This window comes from Mus caroli, unplaced genomic scaffold, assembly GCF_978045245.1.
Source record: "Mus caroli unplaced genomic scaffold, Mus_caroli_1 scaffold_10, whole genome shotgun sequence".
NCBI lineage: Eukaryota > Metazoa > Chordata > Mammalia > Rodentia > Muridae > Mus > Mus caroli.
Window position 1 is genome coordinate 4418792 of NW_028227265.1, and position 16831 is coordinate 4435622.

Below are 16831 nucleotides of genomic sequence, written 5' to 3' on the forward strand. Positions count from 1 at the left end.
TGGCTTCTGGAGTAACAAGTGAGGTTGCATGCCAGGCACCTCACAGCCAGGGAAGCACTACTCCAGTGCCACTTGAGGGCTGGCTGTGTCTGCCTTTCTTCCCCAGGAGGACTCTTCTAAGTTAAGAAAACACAAATGCTTGCTTGGGCTGCTAGGCTGGCTCACGAGGAAAAGGGGCTTGCCCTGAACGCTTAAAGGCCCCAGTGTGTCTGAGAACAGAGTACTATCCTGAACGTTGCTACTCTGTTCTCCTTCCTAAGGTCTAAGGCTCTGCTCTGGACAGGAGCTCGCCTGCTCATAAATAACATCCACAGTCTCTGTGTGTGTGCTTCTAAACCAGGGTGCTGTTAAGCTGGTGGCCGAGGAGGATGATAAATCTTCTGGCTACATGCCAAAACACACAGCTTATCTTTGTTTTAGGGAAAGCACTTTGGGGGTGGGGGGGGGCAGATAATCCTTTACATTTGCTTGTTATTATTTTGAGACAGGGCCTTGTGTAAACCAGGTTGGTCTCAAACTATGTAGCTGAGGATAACCTTGAATTCCTGCTCCTACTGCCTCTAATAGAACTGCTGAGGGCTGATTACAGACATGCCCCACCATGCTGGCTTCAAACACGAGGCTCTGTAACTGAAGCTTTCCGCTGATGAACGTGTAAGCCGGGGCTGCCCTAGCAGTTGATGGAGAGCACAGGCAAGCCAAGGTTTGATCAGAGGCCGTCACCTCAAGAGTCTCCATTCACACTTGTGGAATTTACTTCTCATCTGTGTCAGGTATTAAAACACTGGCCTTGCACCTTGGCACCAAGTTATACGTGTTCCGACTGAGCCGTCCTGCAGCTAGAGAACGCAGTGATACAGGGTCTCCGAAGTACACATGGATGCTTCCAAAGTTCTCAGAGAGAATCCGTCTAGCTTTCAACAACCCCTGGTGGCATCACGAGATGGGGAAAAAAAACCAGGAGTATATTTATAAGTTAGTAGTGGACGTATAAGCCAAGGCATTCTCTATACTCAAAGAAAATCAAAGTTGACTATCCTCACGTACAGTGGTGGATTCCTTTGGCTTAGGAATTCCTAGGATCTCATAAGCATAAAGACTTTCTTCCAATATTTTATCATAACTGATGCTAATTGGGACAAAGTAGGTATCAAAGACTTCTCTTTTAAAAAATGGTTCCATCACAATATTCAGGAGACCTGTAAACACAGGGAGAAATGTTTTACCATGTATACTGAAGATCAGGGCACACAGGGCTCATAAATAATACACCAGCCTCCCTCTTTCCTTCTCTGTACCCACAGCCTCCCACACTCAGAGCTGAAAAGTGAATCCTAAGTCTGTGTCCAGCATCTCCCATTGTTGGCTATTAATATAATCTCTGTCCCCGCCCAGCCAGTCAGGCTGTTCTGGCAGCAGTGAAAGGAGAAATGGCCCGGTGTGGATGTCAATCCAGCAGCAGTTACACAGCCAGCCTTCCACACCCACAGCTGAGCTGCTGCCTCTCCCTAACTCACCCCAAACTAACACAAACTCGGCATGAGAGTTCACACTTATCTTCTCAGCACTCTGGAAGCTGAAGGAGGAGGATGACACCAAGTCTGAGGCCAGCGGAAGCTAAACAGTGAGTTCCAGGCCAGCCTGCACTTCTAAGTCAGAAACAAATCACGCCGTGTGTGTGTGTGTGTGTGTGTGTGTGTGTATGCATATGCCTGTGTATATACGTGTGTGTATATATGTACGTGTGTATATATACGCGTGTGTGTGTATATATACGCGTGTGTGTGTATATATACGTGTGTATATATGTGTGTATATATGTGTATATATATGTGTGTATATACATACATACATACACGTGTGTATATACACGTGTGTGTATATATGTGTGTATATGTGTGTGTGTATACATGTGTGTATATATATACATGTGTGTATATATGTGTATGTTCACACGTGCATGTTTATACATGAAGATTACAACAGCAGTCCATGTTCCATGTTCCCAGGGAGCCCAAATCCTTTAGTGATGACGTGCAGTGTCTTCTCTTACTGTTTGTGCCTGGTACTTCGGTTCTCTAAGCTTCTGCCCTATCCCATTCCCAGCCAGAGGGAAAAAAAGACCTCCAAAGTGCCCCAAACCAGCTACACTTAAGGAAACAGTTCTAATCTTCTTAGAGAAGTAAAAGAACATTGAGTTCTGTTTGGCAGTCACAGCAGTACACACCTGAGGCCTGGGGTCTGATGCTTCTAGTACATAAGAGACTCACCAAACTTAGGAGTCAGGGTCTTGGCAGCTCGGCTCCTTGTCCCTTCGAGGAAAAATTCAACAGGAGCATAACCACACTAAAAGAAAACACAACAAATACACAAAACCCATTGCCTACTGTTTTAGTCAGGGTTTCTATTCCTGCACAAACATCATGACCAAGAAGCAAGTTGGGGAGGAAAGGGTTTATTCGGCTTACACTTCCATACTGCTGTTCATCACCAAAGGAAGTCAGGACTGGAACTCAAGCAGGTCAGAAAGCAGGAGCTAATGCAGAGGCCATGGAGGGATGTTTCTTACTGGCTTGCCTCCCCTGGCTTGCTCAGCCTACTCTCTTATAGAACCCAAGACTACCAGCCCAGGGATGGTCCCACCCACAAGGGGCCTTTCCCCCTTGATCACTAATTGAGAAAATGCCTTACAGTTGGATCTCATGGAGGCATTTCCTCAACTGAAGCGCCTTTCTCTGTGATAACTCAGCTGTGTCAAGTTGACACAAAAATAGCTAGTACACCTACTCTCAAAATAACACAGGCCTCTTTTGTTTCCTCCACATGTCCCATGGTATGTGTGTGTGTGTGTGTGTGTGTGTGAGAGAGAGAGAGAGAGAGAGAGAGAGAGAGAGTGTCTGTGAGAGAAGGGGGGGTGGGGCGTTGGGGGAAGAAACACCCAGAACCTCCCATATCCTAGGCATGCACTGTACCAAGCCACATCCCCAACCTTATACATAAATGGCTTCTGATCCTTATTCCAAGTGCCCCCTGCCCCTTGCTCACAGCAAGACTTAAAAGGGCACATCTCAGATGAGGGGCCGCTGGTAAGGAGCGGGTGCGCTTCCTGAGGGGAAAGGCAGCCAGAGGTCTATCCAGAGTGAAGGCAGCTCCAGGTCCCTGAAGCACCTGCTTACCCGTAGCATGGTCTTCACATATTCAGAGAATACGGCCCAGTAGAGTTTATTTCCTCCAAAAGTGCGTCGCATGAAGAAGGCCCCAGACATCCTGAGCAGCTCACTGACCACTCTCATTCCCAGGAAGTCTAAAACACAGGGAGGGACAGTATGTGAACAAAGACCTGAATGTAAACACCACTGACAAGTTCATGGATGTGACATGTGCCCTGTGACAGCAATACTTACACTTCTGAGATCAACTCTAGAAAAAAAGAGCAGAAAAGAGCCAGAGAGAAGGCTCAGTGTGAGTGTCCACCACACAAGCATGAGGACCCACGTGACACCAAGGGTGGAAGCACACACCTGTGCTGCAGTGCTGTGTGGGAGGCAATGGCAGCGGGATGTCTGGAGCTGACTGGCCAGTCAGTTTAGCCGAGCCAATGAGCTCCAGGTTCAGTGAGACCCTGTCTCTTAAAATAAGGTGTTGACCAACAGAAAGAGATACTCAGTGCCAACCTCTGGCCTACACACACACACACACACACACACACACACACACCACACACACCACACACACACCACACATACACACACAGGTGCACACATATGAATATGTATCCTCACACGTGTACATACATGCATATAAAACACACACTCACAAAGGAAGCATCTAAACAGAAGACATCTAATGGAATTTTATAAGAGACTGTGGCCAGATCCCTTCTGGGAGAGTACCCTGTATCTCTCTTGGCTCCATGGTATTTTCAGGCCACCAGGGACAGAGGCAATGGCAAGGCAACATGACAAAAATGTCAGAGGTCAATATCCTCAGCCATGCTCTGAAACAGGGCAGCACGTGCCATTCCTAACCTAGAGACCCATGATAACCTACTTGAATCTCTCCACAACCAGATAAAAATATCAACCTACTTTTAATGAAATGAATTAAATAAAGCAGGGCTACAAGAAAAGGCAAGGTTCTCCCAACAGTTTTAAATAGTTTCGTTTTCCCTAGCGTTTAAGTCACTTCCTCACCTGTCTATGCAGAAGGATGTACATTTTAAGGAGTGTAAGTCCTGCAGCTGTCTACTGATTCACTACTCTTAAATACTAGAATCTCTACTTCCCTGGAGACCTTGTAAGGGAACCAGTGCAACACAGACTCTGCAGATGAATTCTATAAAAGCAGACACACTAACAAAGCAGCATGGCTTGGAGGGACAATGCTTGCACAGTCTACACCCACAGTGTCAAGGCAACATGACACATGAATTCTATAGCACAAAAGCCAACTGTGTGGCTCAAAGAACCAAGTGGAAGGCCTCGATCTATAACTCTCAAATGAGTATCAGAGAAAAACTTCCTGATACCCAATTTGATAACAGCTTCTTGGTTTTGACAGTAAATACCCAGGACAAACAGATTGTCTGGAAACATATGAGTCCGTGTATCAAAGGACAAAGTCAACAGAACGGCAGGGTAGAGATAAACAGGCCGATCCTGTATCTGTAGGTAAGTGCCCAGGACACAGAGGACTCCCATTAACTCAATGGCAAAAAGGTGAATAACCCAAAAGATGGGACACAGACCCACAAAGACACATCGACACCGGGGCCAGTATACCCCACACCTGGAGAGCTGAGAAAGTCAAGGCCAACCAGGGTCATATAGATCCCATCTCAAAACTCAAACAACCAAACAATAACCACGTCACAGCACGGAGATAGTTGCTACTAAAGAAAGAAAAGTATGTGCACTGCGAACACTCACAGGGACATAAGTAAGTCCCACTCCTCTGCGCCACTGCTGGGAGCAGAGCAGCGTGGACACAACACACAACAGGATGATGGGCCTCAAACAAGTAAAGCTAGGTTTCCGTGAGACCAGAGGCATGCTTGCTGAGGGTCAGGTACTGCCCAGATGTTTTCTGTCACCTTGACACAAGAGACTTCTGGGAAGAGAAGATTGAGTTGAGAAAACACTTCCATCAGATTGCCTGTGGGCGGGTCTGTAGGGCCATTTTCTTGATTAATAATGGATGTGGGAGGGCCCAACACATTATGGGTGGTGCCATCCCTGGGCTGGTGGTCCTGAGTTCTGTAAGAAAGCAGGCTGAACAAGCCATTGGGGGAGAGGGTTTGGGCAAGCCAGTAAGCAGCACCCTCCATAGCCCCTGCATCAGCTCCTGCTCCAGGTCCCTCCCTCACTGATTGTGACAGTGAACTCTTACATAGCGTTCTGAGTGACAAGAGCCCTTTCCTCCCTAGCTGCTCTCGTCTATTCGCACCAGCAGTGACCTGACTGAGACCCTGTGCCACCTGAAACAACCAAATGACAGAAGCAGGCAAAGTGTTCACAGACAGGAAAGTTGAAGGATAAAATGAGTGTGGTCCATCCACACACAGGACTATCACTGAGCTTTAAAAGGGAAGGGAATCCAGACACAGTCGCTACAACACTGAGGCCATCATTCACAGTGGAACTGGTCCACCACAGCATGGCAGATAGGGACCCTTCAGATTCTCTAGTACTCGCATCATTACTGCAGTGCGTGCTAAGTCTGCACAGGGAGAAGCACAGATGAAGACGATGCACCTACCCATTCCTGCTGCGATCACCGGCACAGGCAGGTCATAGCTGTAGAGAATGAAGGACAGCATGAGGAAGTCAATGTAGCTGCGGTGACTGGGCAGCAGGACCACAGGGTGCTCCTGGACAGCGCGTTGTAGCTTGGAAAAAAAGTCAGATTTTCAAAAACTTCAGTTCTCACGTCACTGAAGTGACACAAGTTAAATCAGAAAACAGAGAAGTAAATTATGGCTGAGCACGGAGGCTCACACCTGAGAGGCCGAGGGAGCTCACACCTGAGAGGCCGGGGGAGCTCATGCCTGTCAGCTCAGCATTTGGGACATTTGGGAGGATGAAGGCAGGAGAATCAGAAATAAGGTCCTCCTTGGTCACTTGGGTAGTTCAAGGCCAGTATAGGCTAGAGATCCTGTCTCTAAAGCAGAGAAGCAACACATAAGGATATAGCTGTGGCAAGTGGAAAGCTGGCAATCAGGTCTATTGCTTGTGTTATAAACCAAGTTAACTGACCTTGACCACCAAATCCTAAGAGAATATGCTTACATAAAAATCACACCAGCATAGGCGATGGATAACGGAAACGTTTGCTAGGAATCTGCATGAGCACAGAGAAAATCCCTCTATCACTTTGTAACCTGTGAATGTGTGACACTAAGTGTCTGTAAGTCTTACTTGACTAAGCTGTAAGTCTGTAAGTCTGACATTAAGAAGGACAAGCCACAGACAACATGTCCCCTAGGGCCATAGTGGGTGCCTAACAACCCACCCTCAACATTCAGTCCAAGTGGAAGGAACATCCTAGAATGGATTATACCACAGGATAAGCCAAGAACGTCAGTACCAGCCATCCTCACCTTTTGAATGCCTTCTTCATTCACACACACCTTTGAGAAGATCTGTTTAAAGATTTTGCTCAGAACAAAGGCAAAGAACCGAATGGCTCCTATGCGCAGTTTGTGGCTCATTTCCTCGAGGATCTCACTGGCTTCCTCTCGGAGGACATCCACACCTGTCAGCGACTCCCTAGAAAGCTGAAAAGAAGGCAAAGCGGAGATGAGTTCTGACACACAGACTGCAAAGCGACCTGTGATGGAAGTCTGAGACAGCACGTGCTTTCTGGGACAAGCCTGACCTGATTCACTAACCCAGTGAATGATGCATGGCACTTCTTTTCCTTTGTTAGGCAAAGGTCCTCTGTGGCACAGGCTGACCTTGAACTCACTGTCCTCCCACCCCACCTCAGCCTACTGACTGCCAGGACCATAAGGGCACAGCACCATGTTCTGTGAAAAAGGATTCAATTTAAGAAGGTTTAAAGGCTAGAAACTAAAAAAGAATCCACGTGGCTCTTGAGAAATGGCAACCAAGGTTGACCTCTGGCACATTACTCATGCACACAGAGAGCAGTGTTGCCAGACCCTTCATCTACTACTTATCTGCCCTAACCTAATCCAGGAAGGAGGACTGGATAGCACTACCTCTCAGTGCACTCCTTCATTTCCTCACAGCTTATCTCAAACAGTGACCCAGCAACCAACCACATTAACCCAAGCCACCTAAGGAAAAGTAAGCAGGAGCCAGGGAAAAAGAGAAGCCAGAGTAACTGCAAGGCAGGAACAACAATGGGGAGATGAAAGTTCAAGCAAAAAACCAACCGACTGACCGACCGACAAAAAACGCTTTCAAGTCTGAAATCCCAACACTTGAAGAACCCAGCCAGACCTTGAGGCCAACCTGAGCTACCAATGAGTGACTTGTGGGCACCACAGAAGCCAGGCGTCACATAGTGTACAGTGCTTTTGTCAGTGGCTGACCACATACACTGACGAGAGTGATTCTGCACGATGACAACAGTGTTGAAAACTTCCCACCACTCAGCGCCACCAGAGCTGCCGTGGACTCCTAGCTCACCTGATTCAAATGGGTGGCAACCCTCAGGATCACCAGCCTGTGAGGACAGAACCCGGTAATCATCCCAGCATGCAATGCTTCAGAATGATGAACCGCCATGCTAAGGCGTATGTACATACTGTGTGTACTGTGTGTGTATGCCTTCTTATGCATGGAGGAGAAGGTTATTATAAGTCCCACTAGGGTGCGCCCGTGTAATCTCAGCACTGAGGAGTGGAAACAAGAGGACTAGAGACCTGTCTGAGCCCCATGAGCCTCTGCAGCCCCTTCTCATGCAGAGGGAACACCATCACTGTAACACCACGTGCATGCTGCTGGAGATGCAGCAAGGTTGTAGGGCATCTGCCTACCATGTGCAGGACCCTGAATTTCATTCCTAGCATGGCAAAGAAACCCAATCAAAACAAAACATGCAGTACGCTGCTTCCCTAGGGACACTCTCAGGGTCAGACAGAATCACTGTCTTTCTCACTGATTTTAATCTTACATTTTGTTCACCTTGGATCAAGAAGCAATAGTTCCACTATACGTGCGTACCAACCACCTAGCCTAGACCCCTGGCCTGTGGAGCCCTCTGGTTCCTAGTTTCACATCAGGATGCCATGGGGCTTCCACATCATGATGTGTCTCTCGGAACCCACCCCATCCCAAAACAGCCACACCCAACTGGAGTTAACTTTCTGCAAAACATGCCTTGGGTGCTCTAGTACTGTCCCTGAGTATGCAGCGGTGAGGAAACTTGTCTTTCTTCATGAAACAGGCCTAACCACAGAGAACAACATTTCCATGGTAATAAGGGCAGAGCAAAGCACAGGGATTAAGGGCGTGGGTCAAGGTCCACATTAAAGTAAAACCTGAGCAGTGCTCCTACACCCCATCTACACAGCACACCCCAAGTGAGCATCAGAGCTTCCCAGCCCCACTGAGCCCCACTCGCCCTGGAGTTCCCTGCATTTCCCCACAGTTTCTGTCCTCCATACTGGTCAGACTGAATCTATGCAGCATTCTACGTGAACCTTCGCTCTGACCTCCTGTTCTGAAAATAAACTGCAGCTCCAGAGTTCCGGGCTTCTTGAAAAGCTACCGATCCAAGATCCTACAGCCAACATTTGAATGCAGCTGACACAGGGGTGAGACAGAGGCACAGGATTCCTCCGAGATTCTCATACAGCTTTCATGTGGAGGTGTGACATGATCTATCCGGCTAGAAACTCTCTTTACCCTCTTCACTAGGGAAACCTGGATCTTTGTCAGGTAGAGTTAACTGCCCCCCCCCCCCCCACCTCTCACTCCCTACACCAAATTAGCTTTGCTTGTAACTAACCGGCCCCTCAAGCTGTGGGCTCTTCAGTACAAGTTGTGATTCATAACATACCATGCATTTGGCACCATGTTACTTCTCTGCTGGCCTTCCAGTGTTTTAACAAAATGATAGCACGCGTTTGCGTGCCATGCAGCTAAACTTGAGATGATAAAATAAATTCAGAGAACCAGCGGACGAACCCACTTATATTAGAGGCGGCTGGCTATGCCTGAAGAACTCTGCTCTTACCTGCTTAATGACATAGTTGATCTCTTCAGAACCGAGGACAATGGACTTGATGTCCCCTGGCTTGCAGGGGGTGATCCCCCTATACAAGGGCGGGGTGTAGCACTTCATTGCAAATTTGAAGTCACTGATGTGTCTCCTCTCCTCTAACAGATCTTCAAACTCGTCCCACTTTTTGAGGTCTTTCTGTGAGGCAGGAAATGAAGGAAAGTAAGGAGCCCAGTGGAAAGGAAGAATTACCACGGCTTCCCTCTGCCCCAACGTGACACCTGAGCAACAACTACAAGTGTTCTAATGCTAGGCTTAGACAAAGGAAAGTTGGCGCCAACACCATCTGTAATTGGCACTCAATTATTATTACTAATTATTATTAGACAGGGCTTTATGTAGCCCCGCCTGGGCTCAAACTCTCTGTACCAAAAGACAACCTTGAACTCAATCTTCATCTCCGCATCTTACCCAGCACGAATGGTGAGCTGGTGGTTTTGCTTTGTTGGACCAGGGATTGAACCTAAGGCCTTTCAGGACTTCACAAGCACCACCGCACTGAGCAGACGGCCTACTGACCGCTGTATTTCTGTCCTGTAAACTCAGTACCACACCTACAATTCATTTTGTCTGCCTCTATTTAGCTTTAAAAAAATAAAAACACGCCGGGCGTGGTAGCGCATGCCTTTAATCCCAGCACTCGGGAGGCAGAGGCAGGCGGATTTCTGAGTTCGAGGCCAGCCTGGTCTACAGAGTGAGTTCCAGGACAGTCAAGGCAACACAGAGAAACCCTGTCTCAAAAAACCAAAAAAACCAAAAAAAAAAAAAAAAATAAAATAAATAAATAAATAAAAACACATATTAGAAACCCCAAACTAAAAAAAAAAAAAGAAACCCCAAACAAAGCTGGGTGTGTTGGTACAAGCCTCTGTAGTCCCTGCCCTTCAGAGGTGGGTAAAAACCGGCATGGTTCAAGGCCAGCCCAGCCTACACAAGAAAAAACAGAGTCAAATAAAACAAGGAGTTTACTCCACCTCCCCCTGTTCAACATTTGTGAGCCCAGCTCGTTGCCATCCACCAAATCCTTGTTCTCCCTTCAGAGAGTACAGGGTCCTCTTACAACAATGCTTTCCTGACCAACTAATTAACAGTGGTAGGTATGATGACTACAGTGAGCTCGGCCAGCTGCTAAATGCCCGGGCTATTCTGAGAGCTTGACATGCTGAAGAACAAGTTCCACTGCAAACTCTGAGCAGCTGTTGTCCATCCACAGGAATCTCAAGACGCAGGGTCACCTGCCTGCTGGCGGGCCCTCAGCTCCCAAGCAGCAGAGACACAGCTCAGTGGGACCTGTGGCTTCCACATTGACTGCCATGCATGTGTATGGCACCATGTCAACATGAGGTACCCACAGCACTACCGAAACACGTGTGTCTTATTAAAAACACGGGTCATGCCATGTGTAATTTCTCTCTCCTGTTTCTCCCTATCCCTTTAGAGTAAATACTGTTCTAAAACAACTTGTTACATTATTACCATGTTTCATAACATCTTCATTTTTTTTCAATTACCAAAGTGACTTTGAGCTCGCTTAAAAATTCAGAAAATGCAGGCAAAGTACAAACAAAAAACCAAAAACAAAAAAAATCTAATTTTATGTGTAATGCCCTAAAGTGAAGACTACTCTAAGGAATGCTTGTTCCTAAGCACGGAGACCTGTCTCTCCACCAGATGCACACTGAGGCTGTCAACCTGATTTTTGTCATTTACACTTCTTCCATTATTTTGTCTTCCTCTGTTTTAATTTTATTAATCTCACTGTGGCACACTCGGGTTGTATTCCACTACTTGGAATTATATGAAAAGGCACAACTGTTTTTAAAGACAACCACAGAGGATTCAGTGTGAGCCTGCTTTGGCTGGGCCAGCATCTGCTAGTCTTCTTTCCCCTCATCCAATGGTTCTGAAATGTCCTGACTTTGGTATTGAATTCAGTGCTCTCTCATCAACAGCAATAACAAGTCTACCACCTTCCTCCAATTCACTGACGTTTAAACTGAGACGTTCCCTCCAACCCCCCCCCCCAAAAAAAAAACCCAAAACAAAAAACAAACTATACTGGCTCACCTCCTCCAGTCCTCACCTCTTGGCCTTCCACAAACGCTGGGCATTTGGTTTGGTTGGTTTTGTGGTGCTACTGCATGCAGGCTAGACAAACGCACGCCCCTGGGTCACTCCCCTGCCCCGCCACAGCTGAGAATGGTCACGTACTTCCAACCCCACGGCTGGTGCTTCTCCCACCACACTTCTCCAAAGCCTGCCCACTGTTTGGCTTGGTTCTACAACCTGATTATTCTCTTGAAATCTTAGCTATCAACTGTCATCTCACCTACACCTTAGGCATCATTCCTCCCAACCTCCTTACTGTGGCCTTAGAGACTGTAGAGCATCTATTCAACATCCACAGGCCCCACTCTCAGTGAGGCTACCCAACAGCCTGCACAACAAACACAAGGACATCCTTGCCTAAATGGTGCCCTAGTTCATCCTCCTGCCTGCCATCACATACTCAAAACACAGGTTGTTCTTTGCTTTTTAAAATACTTACATGAGTTCCATCTACTTAGAATAAGGCCAAGGTCATTTTCAGAGTCAGGGTAGGGCCTGCTATGCCTGCCACCCCCCACCCCTCCCCGTCTCTTAAGACACAGCAGCCATCCTAACATAACACATGCTTTTTGCTTGTTAGACTCGAAAGCCTTCTTAAACTTTACAGTTCTCCTTAATAAAGTAACAGCGCTCAAACTTGGGACTCAAGAAACTACTATTACATAATGTAAGGGCAAGGAAGAGCTTAGAAACTTCCTTTCCTACTCTTGACCTTAGGAGGTAAAAGGACAATGTCATCATTATTGGGAAACTTGTTGAGGGTGGAATCCAGGACAACTATGAACCCAAATCCAGGGGAGCAGGCAGATGATGACTGATAGATGGATGGATGGCAGGCTTGACAAGGAGGTATGACAACTCTCCCATCCCTCTGCCCGTACCCCCTTGTTCCCTAGTCTGTAATATCAAGGCACATCTTTTTATGCACTCAAGTCAGCATGACACCTACCACCTGCCCCTCCTATGCAAAGGATTATAGCATGCAGGAGCCGTAATTACTGCCAGCAAGCAAACACATTTGAATGGCTACTTACCAAGAACACAGTACAAATGATAATCCAGTAGGAAGGTCTGGCTGAAGCGTGTTCCCCACCTCAGGTTGTCCCTTGTGCCCTCCCAGAGCCTCCCTCCCCACTGCTTGCCTTCAACAAGTGGCCCCTCAGAGCTCTCTGCACCAGGCCCTTTGCTATAAGTTGGGAATGCAGCAAAAATAGGGCAAGCAGACACTGCACAGAGAGAAACATGCCCTTCAGCAAAGACAGACAAGCTCAGCTGGGAGGGACTCCACTGAGGCAGTGTGCTGGTCAGTGACCTGCAGTGGGGCCCAGGCTTTGGCACTCTGTGACAAATGTACTCCCATCAAGGGCAGCTCATACTTCTCCAGCACTGGCCAAGATGCACAGCAGGACCAGATGATAGAGGAGTACAACCTTTCTCTAAGAGAACAACCTCTCAAAAAGAGATAACAGTGGTGTTCAGTAAATACTTAGGAAATGGTGCTTGGTAATACTTATCTTTATTTTGTAGAAAATGTGTAAGTGTAATTTTAAGTAACTTAAACTTTGGTTTTTATTAATGGCTGTCTTACCAATAGACTTACAAATGCCATGAACCTTTAACCATCAGCCTTGGCCAGCCAGTACAATGACTGCTGTGATCCACCACAGAATGAACTCGAGGAGATAAAGCAGGCTGTTAATGAGGAAGTACTTCATACTGAGTGGTTCAGGCAATGTTTGCGTTGGGTCCTTGATATTAAAAAAGAGTTAGCAATGCAAAGTCCTGCCACACAGAGGTGGCCATGAACATTCTGAAGAGATAGCACACTTCCTTCCTGTGAGATATAAAGCCATGGTAGTGAAACACATAAAGCAAGACTGAACAGTGAATCAGAGCAGGACCCCTTGCCAGGCCAGGTCAGTCTGAGATGGAATATACAAGAGCCTGGGCCGTTCACTGGGCGGTCTTAACATGGGACCATGGATCTGGATTGTGCATTTAGGGCACAGATATGGACGCACACGCACATGTTTACACATACACAGTCTCTTTGGAAGAGTGCACACCTAGCTAGCTTCAGATGCATCCTACCTGCCAAGGACTTGGCGAATCCACATTCTCAGTCACACTCTCCTCTTTTGCTTGGGTACCACATACCTAACTCTACTTGGATGCCTCCCAGACATTTAGGATGTAACTGATCCGGATCATGATAATCCACAGCTGACAATTTTACATCCTAGACCGAAACTGTTTTTCTACCTGACTAGACCTGCTCCTCCCCTGTATTTCCTATCATTGAGAGATCAGCATCTGCCCAGTTGCCAAACCACAGGAACCCAGACTTCAGACTGCCCCCACTTTCCTTAGGTCCTAGATACGACTGGTTCCCCGTGCCAAGGCCTTCTGCCCCAAATATCTGTGCATAAAATCCTCATGCTTTGTGCTTCCCAGACTCTGTGCCCTAGGCCAGACGCTCGTCCTGACTGACCCCTATGCCTATGGATCACATCCTCCCCACCCTGAGTTTCTTTAGCGTGAAAGATCTCACTAATGCAGACAATCGCGCCAGAAACCCAGTAGTTTTCTTAGACTTTCTAGACCATAAACGCAGAGAAAATTAGTCCTCTATAAAATCCATGAATACCCATGGTATGTGAAATAAGACTTATTCATTTTATGTATCTGAGAACTGTAGTTGTCTTCAAATATACCAGAAGAGGGTATGGGATCCCATTGTAGATGGTTGTGAGCCGCCATATGGTTGCTGGGAACTGAACTCAGGTCCTCTGGAAGAGCGGTCAATGCTCTTAACTGCTGAGTCATCTCTCTATCCCCAAAATGTGTAGCCCAGGCTGGCCTCAAACTCATGATCCTCCTGCCTCTGCCTCCTTCAGCCTACTGGCGTGCAACACCGCCAGCATGAAATTCTTTTAGACAATACCTTTTGCTTATGTTCTTGATTTTGTCTCCTGCCTTCTTCATCACTCTCTAATCAGTTTCCCGGCACACAAGGCTGTGATTTTCTTACCTAACACTGCAGCAGTCCTCACCTCCCAGAAACTCAGATTTGGTGTCATCTTTTAGGAGCCTTCCCCAGTGCCCAAACCAACCAGATGTCTCTTCCCTCGACACCAACAACATTTAGTGCATGCTTTAATCACTGCCCTGATTTACCCCACTTGACTTGACTTTGTGCTGACATTTACTATTTCCTGTGCGCTTAGAGGAACTGAGATTAAAACCTGGGAGACTGCAGGTACTCCTCATGTTTGCAACATTAGCAATACCTTAAGGTCACTGAAGAACTACAGATTGCACAGACAGACAGACAGAGTGTGGTGGAGGAAGTTAGGCAGCCTGAAGTCACCTACCATGGTCACCAGCTGAGCAGTCACAAACATTAGCCAGGCCCACTGTAAAGGGCTGCTGAGCCATGAGTGTACCACCACATGGTGGCACACACCTTTAATCCCAGCCCTCAGAGGCAGGCAGATCTCTTAGCAGAGTCTGAGGCCAAACTGGTGTACAGAGCACGTTCCAGGCACCCTCAGCTCTGTCTCAGGGGAAAAAAAAAAGCTGCTGTCCAGCCTCCAAAGTGGAAATGTTCATGACCAGTCACCTTACATATTCACACAGAAAGCTGATAACAATTTCATCATAAAAAAAAAAAAAAACCGGGCTGGTGAGATGGCTCAGTGGGTAAGAGCACCCAACTGCTCTTCCGAAGGTCCAGAGTTCAAATCCCAGCAACCACATGGTGGCTCACAACCATCCGTAACGAGATCTGGCACCCTCTTCTGGAGTGTCTGAGGACAGCTACAGTGTACTTACATATAATAAATAAATAAATCTTTAAAAAAAAAAAAAAAAAAACCAACTCCTTTTATAAACACATACAAGGAAAGTTCCAATCAACGCACAAACCCATTTAAAGGCCACGAAGCTTGAGTTAGAGCTATCAGAACACTCTTCTTCTCCAATGTGCCTGCTTTAGAATAACAAGCTAAAGATGGTGAAGGACTGAGTGGTGAAGTCAATGAGAGAGGTTCCGGCCATAGGCTTTAAGGCTACAGTTCAGATTAATCATAAATCTAAATTTTTTATGGAACTTAAGAAGTTTGCCCTCGGGGCTGGTGAGATGGCTCAGTGGGTAAGAGCACCCGACTGCTCTTCCGAAGGTCCAGAGTTCAAATCCCAGCAACCACATGGTGGCTCACAACCATCCGTAACGAGATCTGGTGCCCTCTCCTGGAGTGTCTGAAGACAGCTACAGTGTACTTACATATAATAAATAAATAAATCTTAAAAAAAAAAAAAAAAAAAGAAGTTTGCCCACATTCCAAATGTTGTTGTGCTAATCTCAAGGTAGGGATACTCTCTTTGGGGGTTGTTTAATTTGCTCTCTTGTGGTTTTTCCTCTTTGACCTTTCTACACAAGCTAACGCTACACTGGACTCAAATCAGAAAATGGTGTTAAACCAAACCAAACCAAACCAAACCAAAAGCCGGGCAGTAGTAGTGCATGCCTTTAATGCCCATACTTGGGAGGCAGAGGCAGAGGCAGAGGCAGGCGATTTCCGAGTTCCAGGCCAGTCTGGTCTACAGAGTGAGTTTCAGGACAGCCAGGGCTACACAGAAAGAAAGAAAAGAAAAGAAGAGAAGAGGGGACTGGTGAGATGGCTCAGTGGGTAAGAGCACCCGACTGCTCTTCCGAAGGTCCAGAGTTCAAATCCCAGCAACCACATGGTGGCTCACAACCATCCATAACGAGATCTGGCGCCCTCTTCTGGAGTGTCTGAAGTCAGCTACAGTGTACTTACATATAATAAATAAATAAATCTTTAAAAAAAAAAAAAAAAAAAAAACAAGAAGAGAAGAGAAGAGAAAATGGTGTTAACCGGCATAGCATGGAAATACCCTTCGAAAGGCACTATTTGTCAAGAGTGGTGGTGTAGACTATAATCCTGGCTTTCTGGAGGTGAGGGCATGAGGAATGCAAGATCCAGAAAGCCTGGAGCTTCACAGCTAGTGCCAAGCCAGAGAACAAACCAAGAAGATCTTGCTTCAAAAGTAATTAAGATTTTTTTAAAATCTCCCCTGAGGATGGAGAGATGCCGTAAGGGTTAAGGGTCATTCCTTACAGCACCCACATTGAGGCAGCTCACAATTTGTAATTCAATTCCCAGAGCTGGCCTCTGATGCACCACACACCACGTGGTGCACATACACACATGCAGGTACACTCATACACATAAAGATAGGCAAATTCTCACCCCACCCCACCCGTAATCGTGCAAACCCACGGAGTGAAAGCACACCTTGATAACTGCTCGTGAATATTGTAAGTGACCAACACTCTGTTGGAAACCAAACCGGGCAAACCACCAGTTAAAACCAGAAGAGGAAGGAAGTGGGGGGCGGGAGGGGGGAGTGTAGACGGCAAGTTGGACAGAAACCAGTGGCAATG

At 46.9% G+C, this 16831-nt stretch overlaps 1 protein-coding gene across 2 annotated transcripts in view; it reads right to left on the minus strand.

Moving 5' to 3' along the window:
- The window catches only part of Gnpat (glyceronephosphate O-acyltransferase), a 28307-nt gene that overhangs the window by 10683 nt on the left and 793 nt on the right, over positions 1-16831 (minus strand). Inside the window, exons 2-8 of one of the 2 annotated variants that reach the window (XM_021169385.3) lie at positions 9208-9390; positions 6629-6775; positions 5758-5887; positions 3177-3304; positions 2271-2346; positions 1048-1199; positions 797-927 (exon numbers count right to left, since the gene is read on the minus strand). In XM_021169385.3, coding sequence (XP_021025044.1) covers positions 797-927; positions 1048-1199; positions 2271-2346; positions 3177-3304; positions 5758-5887; positions 6629-6775; positions 9208-9390 — 947 coding nt within the window. Of the gene's footprint in view, positions 1-796; positions 928-1047; positions 1200-2270; positions 2347-3176; positions 3305-5757; positions 5888-6598; positions 6776-9207; positions 9391-16831 lie in introns of both variants that reach the window. The other variant, XM_021169384.2, reaches the window with a different exon arrangement.